At 43.4% G+C, this 16702-nt stretch overlaps 1 protein-coding gene across 1 annotated transcript in view; it reads left to right on the plus strand.

Moving 5' to 3' along the window:
* Positions 1 to 16702, plus strand: part of MAD1L1 (mitotic arrest deficient 1 like 1) — a 366820-nt gene that overhangs the window by 175836 nt on the left and 174282 nt on the right. Inside the window, exon 13 of the mRNA XM_086760107.1 lies at positions 4440 to 4496. Within this exon, the coding sequence (XP_086616233.1) occupies positions 4440 to 4496 (57 nt within the window). The remainder of the gene's footprint in view (positions 1 to 4439; positions 4497 to 16702) is intronic.

Raw genomic sequence — 16702 nt, forward strand, 5'->3', positions numbered from 1 at the left:
AGCTATTTAATGTGCAACGTCGAGGAGTAAATTAATGCAGGTCCACAAAGAGAGTGCTTCGATTTGCTAATTGCTTGTAGAGTGGAGGGTATTGTTGTATAGAGAGAGACTGTTCATTAGAGATGGAGTAGCTAATTTTTTCCTACAGGTGAGGCTCACATCTGAGCTGCTTGCCTATCGGTCAGGGCTGTCGGCTCCCGTTCAGCCCCCGGAGAAGAGAGTGGGGCTGTTGATTCAATCGGTGTTAACGCCGCCGTTGTAACCACCAGATTGCTTTAGTTTCATTCATTAAACCCTCCCTGACCAGCCTCCTCCAGCATTACCAGTGAAGGCTGATTTGTGGAAGGTGTAGAAGAAGAATTATTGATGCAGGGAAGCAAGGTAAACAATTCAGAAATGTCTCCTCAGGAGCTGAATCAGTTTCTCTCCTTGGAAACTGTTCCTGCTCCTCCTTCAGCCCTGAGCTGCAGTATCCCGGCGAGGCCAGAGCACAGGTTATCTTCCCTCTCCTGCCACTCTCTTTTGAGGATGACAGTAGCGTTGACAGTAGATTAGACTGTGTTGTCATGTAAGATGAATGTTTTGAATTGACAAACCCCTTTTTTGAAGGCTTAAAGTAATTGACCGAATACTTGAGAGGATTTTTTTTTTCCTGCTTTTGCTACTTATTTGATTTTCTTCTACCTGGTTGTGCTACCTTCAGTAGCATGTAAATTGGAATTTACCTGTATTTGTATATCTGATTCTTAGTGTCTGTTTGCTTATCAGATTTCTTACTGCTTGAGCTGAGTGATCCATGGGAATTTAACGTGTGTATTAAGTAATGAGAATTTCCTTGGAGCTTTAAGTTGTTTTATGCGTAATCTGAAAACTGAACATGCAAGTGTTTTCTACTGAGAGTTTCCTGAGGTACCAGGGTGAATGTGTTCAGTCAAAAACCCTGCAAAACAGAGCTGAGCTATGTGTAGGCAGGACACTACTTTTCCCAGTGCAAAACTCTGAGATGGAACTGGCAAGCTGCTCCAGCATCTGCTGCAGGAAGCCCTCCCGTACCTGCTGGTGCCGGGATCAAGGACTTGCCCACCATCTCCTTCCCAGCCACCCGAAGTGGCTCAGGTTCATTGCTCGCGCTTTTGTTGGCTGCAGGTGGCCAGAAATGATTGAACCGAGAAATCCAGCACTTCATTCCTGAAAAGGTAAATTCTAAGAAATAACGCTGTTTCTTTCAGGTCTTTCCTGGCCGATGCCCGAAGCGGGGCTGGGTGTGGGGGCTCAGCACGCGGTCAGGCACCGGTCCAGGGCCCTCAGCAGCTCCTTCCATCCCTGGCTGTGGTGGCTGGCAGCTCCTCCGAAGCACTCTGATTAACTGAGACGTGGGGATAAGTTCAGAGCCTAATTTCTTTCTTCATAATTAAAAATGTGTGCATCTGTCATGCTGCTGGTGATTAGGTTGTATTTTCTTGTGGCCTAGAAGGAATATGGCAGTGAATCACTTTGCAAGCAGCTGTCCTCTAACAGCTGAGCTAGGTTCAATATTTGATTTAAGCTAATAAAAAGTCTGGGGTAGGGCTAATGTTTACAAGCTGGATGTGATAAAGCATTCAGATCATCTGTTTCATGGCCAGGCGAGAGCAGGCACAGGGGACCACACCAAAAGTTTGGGCTTTGCCTTGTTCTGCTGGGCCTGCCTGCGTGTGCGGCACGGGCCGGGAGCGGGTGGTCGGCAGGGTCCCGGCTCCGGCCTGCGAGCGCGTCAGATGGCATCAGCTGGGCTGGAAAAGCCTCCTTGATTCCAGCTGTATCCCCGTAACAGCTCTCAATGCATTAAATATGTCCCTTTTGCTCTTCTGTGGGAGCTGAAGTCAAACCATATGTTTAAAAATCTTTTAATCTTCATAAATCATTTCTTCCATCAATCTAGTAAGTTTAGTTGCTGTTCTCTGAATTCCCACTAGTTAGCTACTCTTACCCTTTGAGATGAGCTGCCTAGGAATAAATGCAATGAAGTAAACCTACTTTGTGATTTAATTCTTATCGGATTGCTTCTCCAAATCATATTGATCTGCTGTTACCGTGCTGTTTGGAACTTGCTGTCCAGATTTGCCTGTAGGTCTCTGCTGGCATAGCGACTTGAGAGGTTTGTATTTGGTTATTTTCCCCAAGCCATATTATATATAAGATAAATTACAGAATATTTCCTGCTTATGTTTCTGATTGCTCCTATCTCTTTGTATTATTTCTCTCCTGTCTAAAAGCTTCTGCAACCTCTTCCTGAAGTAAAATGTGCCAGGGTCTTTTCTACCCTTTTTTTCCCCCTGAATTTTATCAAGATCTTGTATTTTAAAATGCTCTTACACCAGTCTAGTTAAACAGGTTCTTAGGGTGTTGTTGTCTTGATATTATAAAGAAAAATATTTCCACTGTGAAGGTGACCAAAGCTTGGCACAGGTTTATCAGAGAGGTTTTAGAGTTTGGCTTCGTGGAGAATCTCAGAACCCGGCTGACCAGGAGCCCGGAGCATCCTGATGTCACTGACCCTGCTCTGAGCAGGGGATTGAACTGGCCTCTTCCAATCTGAATTGCTCTGTTATTCTGTAGTAGTCTTTACTAACAGGAGGCTGAACAGAGAAATTCAGGAGTGGTAGCTACTGTAAGCAAATATGTAATTCTTAATGACTCTTTGCATCTAGTTAGGAACTTCTCATCTAAAGGTCGTATGTGTCTTCATATAGATGACGGCTATTAAATACACAGAAAAGTTGGAGGACATTGATAAAAAAATATTCAATCTTGGGATGTTTTGCAAAGGCTGTGCTAGCATCTCCAATACATAAAATCTTTGAGGGGAATGTTTTGTAATTGTGCTCTGTGTGACTCTCTTCTGGCTCCGGCTTGCTGGTGTAATCCTGCGTTATTCAGTAGTAGTGAGGGGAAAAGTCTTTCCTAGATGTCTGTAAATTTATAGTTTCCTGATGTTTCCGCATCAAACTCGGTGATAATTTCATTCTTTTCTTCTCACTTGGTTGTACGTGCACTCCGTGTTTGGTCACGACTGGCATCTCCCACGGTGTTTAATGAACGTGTTTCGTTTCCCTGTGCCAGGTCCCAGGCTTGTATTAAAACTCTTTTCAGCTTATTTGAATGTCTGTTCCTTAAATAATATCACATGATCCCAGGCCCTGCATGCAAGAATCTGTAACTTTTTCAGTTTCCGCTGAGCCCTGAGGCCAGGAAAGTGTTGAACTGTTTGATTGTGTGTTTGCAAAACTGAACTTCTGCTGTGCTGAGCTCTAAGACTGTAATTTTTTTGTTTGCTTGCATTTCAGTGCAGTTAGCCTTCAGAGCTTAATATTTTCCTTTTCATTGTAGTAAACTGCTTGTGATTTGTCTCTGGTTTGGATATAGTCCTCAAAAGAACTATTTCATGGGTGGCAAGAGATTGTTAGAGGGACTCCAGAGGGTTTTAATGAATATCTGCTTGGAATAACGTGAATTGGTTTGTAGGAAAGTTGGGTTTCTTGTCTTGTTTGTTTACATTGTTTAAATTAGGTTTTCTGTCATCAGTTGTGACTATTTTTTGGACTTTCTGCTAAGCAGAGAAAGGCTGACTGCAGGCTAGCAAAGTGAAATAGTTGTGAAGTAAAAGATGTGGCAAGTAATAACGCTCAGGTAATGTAAGTTGCTTCTCTTACCTCCAAAATATCCATTTCGTTTAAAATCCTTTTTCATAAACAGAACTCTGTGAAAGCCCCTCCTCTGAGTCAGATTCCCATTCCTCCCCACATTATGCAGGGGTAACAAGGTATTTCCACTCTGGTTTGAGATTCTTTAAATTTCAAATTTCCTTTTGAAAAGGAAAAAATCTTGCATTGGGACCTTTTCTCACAGAAATTCCATTGGGTTATGTTCCAGAGAGGATTTGCTCTGTACTCTGCCACAGTGATTTTGAAGGCTTCCCAAACCAACCCCCAGAACTTCAACAGAACTTTTCCCATGAAATTCTCTTCACACATAGACACACCTTTCAGGAGCTGTGCAGTAAGCCTCTCCTTTCTCTGAAGTTTAGCTTGGCAGGATTGTGTGAGTTTTAGACCACTCTTCATGCAACTTCCAAAGAAATGGAGAGGAGGCGCAGTTCTCTGACTGGACCGTGGGATTTAAGTTTGGGATAGCTAATCCAGTGGGTTTCCTCTCTACAATAAACCTCCTCTTTCTTGTGTATGTAGGCTGCATGCTCTTTGGGACAGGATTGTCTCATGGAATGGGATCATGATAGGACATAACAAGACCGAACATTTACAATTCCTTTTCAATGCCTTGAAAATCATCTTGCCCGTGGTGGCTTTTTTGGTTGGAAGAGAGGAACGTAGTCTTATTAAACCTCAAAAAATATGTCCTAGACGTCATTTTCTATTTTTTTTTTTTTTTTTGTCTTGAAGGCTCAGCTGTCTCAAGTTCTGGAAGAAGTGGGAAATCATAAGCAAAGAGCAGAGATGGTAAGTGTTCATCTTGTGTGATTTTTAAATTGTTTTACACAGCAGTAACATATGCAAAGCTTGGTTCATTTAAACAGTGGATCAGTTCCAAATATTCAGAAATGAATAGCAAATAAGCATTATAAAAGTTTCTATTGCTACTGCTGGTCTTGGCACGCTCTGGCTCCATGCTCATCTGGAAGAAGTGTTGGGTGAGATCTGGTGGTCTTCCCTTTTTTTTTTTTTTTTTTTTTTGGCAACTTGTTTTCTCTTTGTTAGCAGTTTTAGATCAGAAGCAAGCCCTTAATTTCATACTGAATTAACTCCTTTCTTTGGGGGCCTTTGGTTCAGTCTCAAGTGTGCAAAGGACAAGTAGATGAGATGCGACAGAATTACCACAAACCAGTTTTTTATAATATCTCTTAATTTTCTGCTGGGTTTGTCTATTTTATTGGCAGTTCCCTCAAGGACCAAATATAATAGAGGCCACAAAACCAGGCAGTAGGGAGGTTTATGTGCAGTTTCATGACTATTGTATACGATCGCTTTAAACTGGAAGAGGGTAGGTTTAGATTAGACATAAGGAAAAAAATCTTTACTGTGAGGGTGGTGAGGCACTGGCCCAGGTTGCCCAGAGAAGCTGTGGGTGCCGCATCCCTGGAGATGTTCAAGGCCAGGCTGGGTGGGGCTTTGGGTGACCTGGTCTGGTGGAAGCTGTTCCTGCCCAGGGCAGGGAGGTTGGAATTGAATGAGCTTTAAAGGTCCCTTCCAACCCAAACCGTTCTGTAGTTCTATAATTCTGTGATTCTTCATTCTCAGGAATAAATGAAGTATCCACATTAAGCTGTTTTGTGAATCAGTGTTTTTGCTAATGAACGAGTTGTGAGATTCCTGCAGCTTCTTCTAGTCGCAAAAAAACCCTGAGCAATATCCAGGATGTAGACATTCATTCTGTAGATGTGTTTTACGCTGGATTAATTTGATTACTAATGAAAAAGTGGGCACACATCGCTGGCTGGTAAGTAGGTGCTAAACAGACCTCTGCTCTAAACCCCAGATCTCAAACTGCAGGGCTAACACTGCGTTTCGGACTTCGGCTTAACTCTGCTAGGGCACCGAAGGGCAGAACTGGAGTGCCCCTGCTCTACTATTAATAGGTTGCCATGCATCTGCTAGTTTTTTTTTTTTTTTTTTTTAATTTGTTCTTGCTGTTTCAACGTTAGATTTTCTATAATGAGAGTGTTAATTGATTCTGGTTCTGGAGTGGTCTTACATTGTGGGCAAACATTTTTGTATGCTCAGCCACTTTCTGTGGAGATGCAGGTCAGAACTGATATTTCCAAAGAAAACTGAATTAATCCTGTTTACCATCTGATCTCATTACATGCTGCCTTGTTATCATTTTAAATTCTATGCAGTCAATTTTGCATTGTGCTCACTGGACGTATCAGAGGATAAATTTGCTGTTATGTTTTAAATGTTTTGATGTGTTTTTTTAAAAACATTTTAAAGGTGGGTTTTTTTTTGGTTTTTTTTTTTTTTTGGCTCGTTAAGCCTGTGTTTTGAATTGTTTGTTTGCCTTCAAAAGTTTGTCATATTAAACAGGCTAGCAGAGAGCTGAAGAAACTGGAACTTCCAGTGTTAAAGCATTAATTGGTGTTGTGCATCATCCATCAGCAGAGGATAAAGCAGCAGTCAGTGTTCAGTGCTTATTCCCAAGGATTACTCTGTGGAAAACTGCAGGTCTTGTGATCTTCCAGTAAAGCTTACATCAGTCTGACATGAATAGGCTGTATTCTGTAGCACTTTGGACGATGGATTGCAGATTGTGAGCCGTGGACTTTATTCAGAATTTGAATTTTGTTCAGTAAATATCAGAAAATTGCTTCAAACAGAAGAAGAGAGACTGTTTTTCTTTTTTCCCCTTTTGAGGAGAAAGGTGACGGTATAGCTCCTTCTTTTCACTGGTGGTAGATGGTTCTCCTCCATCCCCAGGTAACATCTCCCTGGTAGGGAAAGATGGGTCCCTTCTTGTCTTCTACAGTGTTAGGGGTGGCAGAGGTCTGTCCCCTTTGGACGGGGCTCTTCCATTAGCTGCCTGCCCAAGGGCTCCAGCACTTGTACCATCAGCCCCACTTTCCTCTCTGCCATCCAACAAAATCTTTATGTGATTTTTTTTTTTTTTTCATCCTTTCTAGATCAGTGTCTCACCTAGATGGTCTTGTTTTCAGACTCCTTTCAAGTTGACACTTCAGCAGTTGTTTGCCTGATTTAAATTCCTGGTGTCTTGCCTTCCTTTTCATCCCTCTCCCCCTTTTTTTCACCCATGATCCACGGCTTATTAGTTTGATATTAAACCTCCACGGCTGCGGAGATGCAGAAGGGCTCCTCCTGCCCTGGGTGCTGACAGATGTGGATGTTGCTTTTCATCAGCCGTTCTGCAAACAGGCTTATGGCCCTAAGTGAAATGGAATAAACACCTCTCAGGTGCTATAGTACAGTCTGGGTCTTTGGGATAAACCTCTGTAGAGGTGACGTCTCTGCTGGCGCCCTGAAGAGTGCTAATGGCTATGCCGCCCTCCCCAGAGCACTGGGAATGAAGCAGTGTGCTCTGGGGCTGGTGAACTCGCTGACTGGATCTCACTGATAAGTCTGATGGGGTTTCTTGTACGTGATGGGGAGCATCATAGATGCCCTGGTAAATAATTCGTTCTTTACACAGCAATATTTAAAAGTAAAATGTTTGTGGGATGAATCTGGATCGTGGCCTCAATAAGGCAGCATCTCTGTCCTTGGGAGGAGAAGGCCCTAGTTCAGGGACTTGTGTCCATGGGGATAACGGGAGATGAAGAGTGATGTGTGCTGTAGGGGGCACGGGGTCTCCTAGAGGAAAGTGGGATGGACTTGCTGCGCTGACTGCCACCGAGCACACCAGCATGTGGTTTCATTGCTTGTCAGGTACAGTGAGTTTGCTACTGGAAGAACAGGAAGAAGAAAAGAAATTTAAACATCTTCAGCTAATTGTAGTTGACAAGACAAAGGCAGTTTGACTTTCCAGTATTAATTAGCAAAGCCATACTAATTAGCTTGTATAAGCACAATTCATGCTTCTTTCCCTAAATGCAATTAATATTGCAACTGAAGACGTCTCTGGGCTGTGCCGCTGTATCATTAACATACTTTGCCCTAATTAGACAGGGCCAGTAGTGGCTGGAGAAATGAGTTTGTGATTACAACCATAAAAAATCCTCTAATATTTTATATCCTTCAGGGAACTGGAACCTAGAATTTATTTTCTGATTTAAGAAAAATTACCCTTATCATTGTGCTGTGTAATTATAACAATAAAACTTTGATTTTTCTCTCCCTCTAACCCTTCAGTTATTTATTTTCCTTTATGCACAGTTTGAGTGTGTTCCTGTTGTAAGGGAACGGTGCCTGCCCAGTCATCTGAGAGGTGATACGTAACAGAGTCCCCAGTCCAACAGGGCTCAAATGACTTAGTTGTCCCACAGATCTGTGAAGTTTGTTTCTTTTATTTGCTGAAATAATGTTTTTTTTTTTACTGTGGTGGGGTTTTTTGGTGTCTAAGCACACTTCTTTACTGGTTGGTTTTTTTTTTTTTGTTTCTTTTTTAACATGTGTGCGTTTCTGACAATCTGGAAGTTTTCTTTATCGAGGCTAGTGCTCCAAGATCTTTCTCCCCAGGATGTGCCCAGAGGTTGCTTGTAGAGTTCACACATATGGCTCCCTGTTTTGTGGCCCCAGAATCTTATTCCTTATGGTACTCTATTTTAATGCTCTACTGGCATAGAGCTGAGCTAGTTTTACTCATATCAAAATACTATTTGTGGAAAACACTTGTTTGTTGTATTATTTTTTTTCCTGTACTTGAGGGAGAAAAGCAGATGTGTTAGTTTTTCTAATTTTCGTTTGCATTTTTCATCTCCCTTCACAGACAGGAGGAAATTTTTTTTGGCTCAAGCTTGCCATCCAAGCAATGACTGTGATCCCTGATCTTACACTTTCTTTCAGTCTGATTCTGTAGCAGGGAGCGCTCTTGTCAAGATTTTTTTTTATCCATCATTAATCCCTGGGGAAGTCAGCTCAGTATTAAAAAAGTATCACCTGTGTTTTCATTGCCCTGAGGTGCTCTGGGTATCTTTGGGCTTTCATCTTCAAAAGACAGCTTGGCCCATGCAGACTCTGAAATCTATAGACTGCTCATTGGAACAAATTATATTTCACCCTCCAGCAGATTAAAAAGGATGGATATAAGAATTGGAAGAATTGCTTAGCAGGATGGGAGGTAAAGCAGATTTGAAGTCCAAGAATGTAGCCATCACAAAATGACTGGAATAAATTGAGTGTCCTTATGGAAGAAATAAAGACACCTTAAAATGAAAATACTGAGTGCTGCTTGCCTTGACTAGAAGTGTTTGTTAACCCTCTGCAAAGAGGGTTTGTTAACCCGCTGCAAAGGAGACCTTTTTTTGAGGGCAGCAGGTCAGAAATCGTTAAGGAGCCAAATCATGTGTTCAGCCTGATGAAACTGAAACGTTCGGGATTAACTTAAATGTTGGTGACTAGCTGCACCGGTGGTTATTGGGAAAAGTAATGAAGACAGAAGGGAGGATGCATGCAAGAAATCAACTCAGAGAACACGCTGCGTGATGTAGTTGGGAACTTGCTGTTAACTGGAAGGCAACATGAAAAAATTAGAGTTTGGTAAAATGGCCGTAGACACCAATACATAAACAAGAGACCCACACAGTTCACAAAACATTTGCATTATTACTGAAAGACTTGACTTTCTAGTGGTTACATCAGAACTCCAGGCTTTTAAGAATTGTGACTTTTGATACTTAAGAGTATCCTGGCAAGGGTAAAAATTCTGTTACACCTTACAGGTGATACCAATGATAATATGAAAGAAGTGAACTTCAGGGTGGAAAGAATTGCCCTGGATAACTTGCCAGTATAGCTAATTTAATTATTGTGTAAGAGTTACTAAACATATGCAAGAAATACAATGGACAAGACACAGGAACAAAAGTGGTGTTCATTAGCGAAAATTCTCTGTGTTGTCTACAATGGATGGCAATTAAATGTGGGATTAGAATACTGAACCATGGTAGCTGTAAATAAAAGTGAAGCTTTGCCGGAACACGTATAGAACTAACGGGTTCGGAGGGAAAGGAGATGAACGACTGGTGCAAGAAGTGTGTATCTACCAAAGTGTATTTCATAATTTCTAAATTGATTTAGCAAGATGACAGCAAATCTCCTTACCATTTGACAGATTTTATTCTAACACTTTATGCGAGACTAGCAAAGCCAAGACAGATGAGTAGCGTGGCGCTCAGCTAGGCAGCAGCATGAACACAGCAATGGTTTAGTAAGGCAATTTTAGGGAAATATCCAGTTCTCAAATCAGATTGAAAAACATGAATCTGGTTATAAAGAGACAGCATAAAAAGCTGATCCAGAATGAAATGATATAGTAACAGAAGACTGGACGAGGGCTTTTAGATTGTAAAGTCCAGTCCTTTGGTAACTAAGACAATTGTAGCATATATCTTAGTTCATAAATTTATCAAGCTTGTCTTGAAACTGCTTAGGTTGTTTATCCCATTGCTGTCATTGAAAGACTGCTCTGGTAGCTGAAATCTCCCCAATTCCAACTGAAAATATATGTGCAGTTAATATCTATGTTTTTCTTGTGCTAATGTTCTCCTTAAACTACAGTGACTGTTCTTCCTCCCTCATATTTATGCTGTGACATATTTATAGAGAACAATTGTTCTCTCTCAGCATTTCATTTGTCTGGGTTAAGCAAATCAAGCTCTTGCAGTCTTCTCTTAAAACAGGCTCTTCAGTCTCCTCATGAATCTTGCAGCTTTCTTTAAATCTCTTCCCATATTTCTGTGTCTCCTTTGAAGATGAGTAACCAGAGTGGTCACACCATTCCAGGTGACGTTCCAGCAGTAGGTTGTATGGAAGTATTTTCTACAGGAGCATCTAGTACAGGCAGGTGCCTCTCTGTCCTGGATATAGCTCAACTCTTCCATTTCAGAATCACATTACGCATTTCCACTGCCACATGGCACTGATGTTCATCTCGTGATCCGTTAATCCCCCCAGCTCTTTGTCCTCCTCTCTAGCTTCTGACTGATGAAGACTCAGTTTGTGGGAGAGGTTCTGGCTGTTGTGGGCTTTGCACTGTTACATTTCAAATCTCCTGCTGGTCCTTCAGTTTTCAGCTAGCTGCTTCTGTCTCATCTATTTATGCTCCTCTGTGATAAAGCCTCCCTGCTTTGTGGTATCAGTAATTGTGTTTGTGTGTTTATGTTTCTTGACTGAAGATCTTCAGTGAGTTTTGTTTGTTTTAAATATGTTTTCATGATCAATGTCTGAGACATCTTTTTCTCTATTAGGTAGTTTTATTTCAGCAAAGCCTTTTGTTGCTTGTTTATTCTGTATATACTTCACCATGTTTGTATTATTTTTCGCTTTATCATGTGGTCCTGTTAATTTAGAAATGTAATTTGTTGGAACAGGGTGGGTGAGTGTGCAGGAGTCATCGATGCCCTGTTTCGACTTTTCTCCCTGTGCTTTTATTGTAGAGCTTTTGTTCCCCAGGGTAAACCCTGGAACAGAGGGGTGGGAGTACTCTGAGTTACTTTTCTCTTCTCCTTTTCCTAGCTGAGAGCTCACTCTCAGTGCTTGTTGTAAACAAGTACATTAAAATCAGCCCTTGCTGTTCCCAATAGTGTAGGAATATAGTGGACTCCGAGGAACAGAGACAAGATTCCCCGCCCCACCACCCTTAGCATAGCGAATGATGAATGGTCTCAGTTGGTTGTGTTGCAGCTGCTGCACGTTCCCTCTTGGAAAATTCATGTTCAACCAGCAAAACTGTGGCAACATCAGAAGCATCTATTGCATGTGACTGAGCAAAGTAAGAGAGTGGAAGCTCTGGCATCTTGATAGATGAGTGCTGACAAACTGCCTGTCGACTGGAGAGGTGACCAGTACGTTACACTTCTGCATGTGAATATCTCAATGCTATTTTAATAGGTTAGAAAAAAAGACTTAGTGAGTCAATTCTTCTGTTTTATCTGTGTTTTAAAAATCTAGCCAGGCACATGGGATCAAATAGTACATTCCCTTCAAATTAAAAAGAAATAAACAGTCTGTTTAAAAGTCCCATTACACAAATGAACCTGCTGTTGTATCTATTAACGTGAAAGTTTTATTGAACTCTGCAGCACCATTTGGTTTCAAGAAGACTGTTCTCATTTCCTCGCTGAAGGCAACAACAGCTGACAGGCGGTTAGGACTTTCACAAGGCAGAAACGTAGCTGCCAAAAGTGGAGAGCTGCCTTGCTGCTCCTCTCTCTGGGATCCCCGTGGGACAGGTACTGCCGAAGTGCGGGGAAAATAGTCTGACCCAAAACTGAGCAGCAATTGCAGCTCAGATGGGATGTGTGGACGATGACCTGTAGCCTCCATGCTACAGGTGTTCCTGTAAAACCTGAGTGGTACTGACAAACCGCATGGGCTGCCTTCTGGTAAAAAGGATGATAGCGAGCACGCCACGTTTCAACTTGGAAATAGGCCAAGAGTTGATAATGTGCTTTCACCTTTGCAGTGCAGGATTAGAACTGGGGGGAAATAACTGGGGGAAAGGAAGAGGTAGGGCTTTTCCCCCTTCAGTTGTTAAGCAGAGGAGAAAGGTGGGTTGTTTTCCTGTGCAGAGGACACTACAATGCTGTGATTAGAGTGGTCCTGTTGTCAGTGTTGCTGTTGTTACTGTAAAATTTGAGTTATACTGAGTTACCTGGTAAAATAAAATGAGTGGAGCAGGGATATTATCAGAGACCTTATTACAGTAGCCACAGCATTGAGGTACAAAAGACATTATTAATATACATTCAAGTGTTGTGCTTTTCCAGGCTACATACACCCTCACAGAGCCTGCAAGAAGTTTATGGGCTGCTTCAGACTCCCATGATTCAATTTACTTGAACTAAAATTTCCTGGAAGGTGCAGGGGCTCTCTGCTATGTTCAGCACTTAGAGAGGTAGGGGAAAATCAGGTGAGAGGTCCTGGCTACCTCTAGGGTTCAGTCATTTCTGCTCCTTTTTTCTGCCTTGCATAAAAGACAACTTGGAGAAGCTGTAGAATGAACATGTGCTTCCAGTGCGTGTCCAGAGAGGGAAAGGAAGACTTGGTCTGTTAAACAGTCATGTTAGGATGGGACAAAGTAATCATTAATCTCCAACTTGCTTGTAATAAGGACAGAGACCAGTTTCCTCCTGCTTCTGCAGTCTTGGGAAGTTGTACCTGCGTCAGAAGAGGACCATCCCGAGAGATCTGATCCGAGAATTGCGATTCTGTAGGCACAGTTTATCCTGAGCACGAGAAAGGATAAGAAGATCTCTAGCTATGGGATCTAGGTGGGCATTGAGGGAATGTTCAGTGGACATGCCTGCAGATTAAAGGTTGCTGGATACTTTTATTCTTGCCGAGGGCTGACTTTGTGTGTATGAAAAGGGAGATGAAGGCTTGAAAAACATGAAGTTTCAAGACTGTCTTAGTCCTTGCACTAACAGCCTAATGAGCTTGCTATGTTATTTGTTTTGCTTTCGATCTTTTTGTGTCTCTCAATGCCCTTAGACGAGCTTGTTCCCAGTGGTTTTTGCTTCTGGCTGTTGGATGCTGGGGGTAGGCAGCAGTGGTGTCAGGCTGGGGTTTCTCTGAGCTGCTCTGTCAGGGCAGCAGAGTCCTGCAGCAGGAGCTGTAAAACCTGATTTATCCACAGAGAGAAGATCATAGAGCTGAATTTTTCCTATGACCTCTTGGTAAATAATGAATGTCAGTGTCCTACCTCTTTGGAATCACTTAATTGAGGCTGACAACTCTTTGTTGTATTACAGGATCTAGCTTGTCAGGAGAATTTTAACTTATTTATGAATATTTCATTAACCTCTAAAGACTGGTGTATAAAATCGAGCTCCTGCCAGGCCCTGTCCTGTTGATGCTGTGTTCAGTGCTAATGTCATCCGCCGCACATCTATTACACCGTCCCTCCCCCCTGAGCTGGACCTCGGAGTTTATTGTTGGTGGCAGCAGGAACATGTTCACCAAAGGTTAAAATGCCAGGTTTCTGCTTTGGCACCAGAACTGAACGTATGGTATTTGAGAGGGAATTGCTTTTTGCTTTTGATTCTGTCATTGCTTGCTGGCAACTGAAGGGCACCACAGGCATCATCCTGAGAGGCTATAATGGGCAGAGCAGCCTTGCCAGGGCCCTGTAACCTGTGCTTTTTGGTGCAAGAAGAGATATTTCCCAGTTCTTATGCATTAAAAGCCCACTGCTTGTCGTTGCAGGAGGGCCTCAGGATGGGTCATTTCACTAGAAACCCTTAAATCTGTTGCTCCTAGCCTGTTCTTTGGAGAAGGGCTTGGGGAACAAGACTACTTCAAGGATTTACTGTGTCCTTGGAAGCAGCTGTGAGGCTTTGTGGAGAGAGCTGCTGCTTTCCCATAGCTGGATCCCTTGCCCCATCCTCATTTCCCATCTGTGGGAGTTCAGAAAGCGCCTTGCACATGAAGCTCCGCTGGCCCCTGGTCACCCTCCCCTTCTCTGCCAGAAGACTGCGCTGCCAGTTGTGGCGAACTCTTTCCTTCCCTCGTTGATCTTCCTAGGTGATCGGTAAAGTGCACAGATTCTTCTCTGACTTTATTATGTGATGATTTTTCAACAAGAAAACTGATAAGGAGGTGAGAGGTGAGACTACAAGCCAACGTTTAATGAGAAATTCCTGACTGGATGCTTCAGAAACTCCTCGAGGGTGTATTTTCAGGCAACTGTGTTCCAACTTTGTACAGAGAAGGTATGACATCTTTGTGGGTTTATTTGTTGCTCTGCCTGTGAATTACAGCTGCTGGAACACTTGCTTCTAGTGAAAGTGCCTGCTGCTGCGTGAAAGAAGTGACCTGTGCGATGCTCTTCTTGAGAGCAGACAACTTCATTGCGCCAGTGCTGCAGCCACACTGCGCAGGGTGCGGCAGATTCAGTCCGACACCTTGACAGGTTCCCTACAGAGACTGTTATTCTGTGTTTTGCTGTTCTAACCAGGAGTAATGGGTAGGAGGTGTCAGACATTTAAGGCTAATTACTCCGGAGTTTCCTTCTCTCGGTGGACACCAGCTGTTTTGCTCTCCCTGGTGGGAGGAGCTTTCAGTAGTAATTAAAGGAAACAGTCATCTACACACTGGTGAAAGTGGTGGAGTGAGACTGATAACAGCAGAGAGGCTCTGAGCTGAGTGAACATGGAAATGAGGTCATCCTTCTTCAGAATGAGGTGTTAGAGCGGAGAGAGGTGTTCTGGGTGTGGAGTTGTCAAGGATTTCAGCTGTCGTGTGGCAGTGGTGATGTCTCACAGCAGCGCCTGGGAGCGTGGACTGGACAGGGCTGCAGCAAGGTGGAGAGGAAGAGATTCCTCATCTGTTCCTTCCTCTGGAAGTGAGGGTTGAAATATGTAATGGTACTCGAATAAAGCCGTGGGTTTAAATTAACATCTCCCGTTCCCTTGCCCAGTGGATCTCTTGCACAGGATACTTGCACCTCTCCCCCTCAAGCTTTCCAGTTTTGTTCATCTTGAGCTCTGAGCCAGCTTCTGTCGTGCTGAAATGGCCGGTAGTGCTTATTTCCATACTGTCACATCTTGTACCCATCCCAGAGTACCGCAAAGAAATAAATGCAACAAGAAGTGGGGAACAAAGCTCAAGAAAACAAAACAGTCAAAGCCATCTTAAGTTGGTACCCATGTGATGACTGGTGTTGCACATTACTTGTTGATGTGGAGTCTGTGCTGGTGACCAGTTGCCTTCAGATGTGCTGTGGCATCAGCAGAGCATCTGTCCTTCAAACAGAAGGACAAGCTCCTTCCAGAGCCAGCGCATGGTTTGGTATATACCCCTTGTGGGTAAAAAGGGCCCCAAACGTTGCACTAAATGGGTCATCTGGAGCATTCGGGCTGTTCAGAGCTGCAGGGTTTTGCCCACCCTTCTGCACCCCCAATGGAGATACCCAGTCCTGGTCCTTAGTGCGTTGCTGCAGGGTAACGGTATCAGAACTGTCACCTCATCCCTACCTATTCAAGTAACGACGCTATTTGCTGTAGATTAAAAAGCAAGAGAGAAAATAAATATTTTCCTGATTTGTTTCTCTTAAGTATTCCAGGCAGGAGTATTTGAAATGAATGATCTGAATACGGGTTCAGCACTTCCAGTTAGACATTATTGCCCATCAACAATGATCTGCTGTTGTGGGGAGCACCTGCGAGCACAGGGCTCTGCGGTTCTGCTGGGATGGGATGGGAGGTGGGTGAGTGGAGAGGGTCAGCATCTGGCAGCGTTGGGGGGGTGAGATGAGACTTAAAGAGGGGCAGGAGGCTGAGTCCTGAGTAGGTAGGTGTGTGGGGAAGAAGGCAATGTGTGAGCATCTGAGCTTGTTGGGCTGTGCAGGAGGAGGCTGGGGATTTGGAGGGTGCGATGTGATGATGCTTCCTTCTGCACATCCTTGCAGCTGGGCATGCAGCTCAAGCTCGTGGTTGATGCTGCTTGTCTGGGAGTATGATAATTTTGGGACCCCTGTGGCGTTGGCCTTATTTTGCAGAACAGAAACTGTTTCCTCTAATACCCTATACCACTGCGATTACATATGGAAACCTTAGAATAACTAGTTTAAATGGGGTGTCTGTGCATTTGTCCTCTTCAGCTGGTAGCAGCAGAGCTGTGTTTCTTTGCAGCGGGGCCGAATTTGGCTCGCTGAGCTTGGCTGGCGTTTCACCACGTTGCGCTTGTGCAGCACAGTGTGGAGGGGAGGTGTTTGAAGGAAAGCTGTGGGTTGTCTGCAGATTGGGAATCAGAGGGGAGAGAGGTGAAAGCTCGTTAGGGCTCCCTTGGGGTAGATGAATTAGTTAATGACTATGCTGTGCTTTGAAAATGCAAATGCTGTGTCAGAGCTAAGTCTGATTATAATAATCAATCTTCCTTTTGAGAGGGTGCTGGAGATGGGGAGGGGGGAGAGGGATGAGACTGGGGCTGAATTTTCAGATCGCGGATCTGAGTTTCTGTGCTGTCATTGAGGAATCCTGACGGTGCCTGAGAGGTCAGCAGACCAGGGAGAGACAAAAGGTGAATTTGAGAGGAAT

The sequence above is a fragment of the Chlamydotis macqueenii genome, chromosome 15 (genome assembly GCF_036417535.1).
Source record: "Chlamydotis macqueenii isolate bChlMac1 chromosome 15, bChlMac1.mat, whole genome shotgun sequence".
Taxonomy (NCBI): Eukaryota; Metazoa; Chordata; class Aves; order Otidiformes; family Otididae; genus Chlamydotis; species Chlamydotis macqueenii.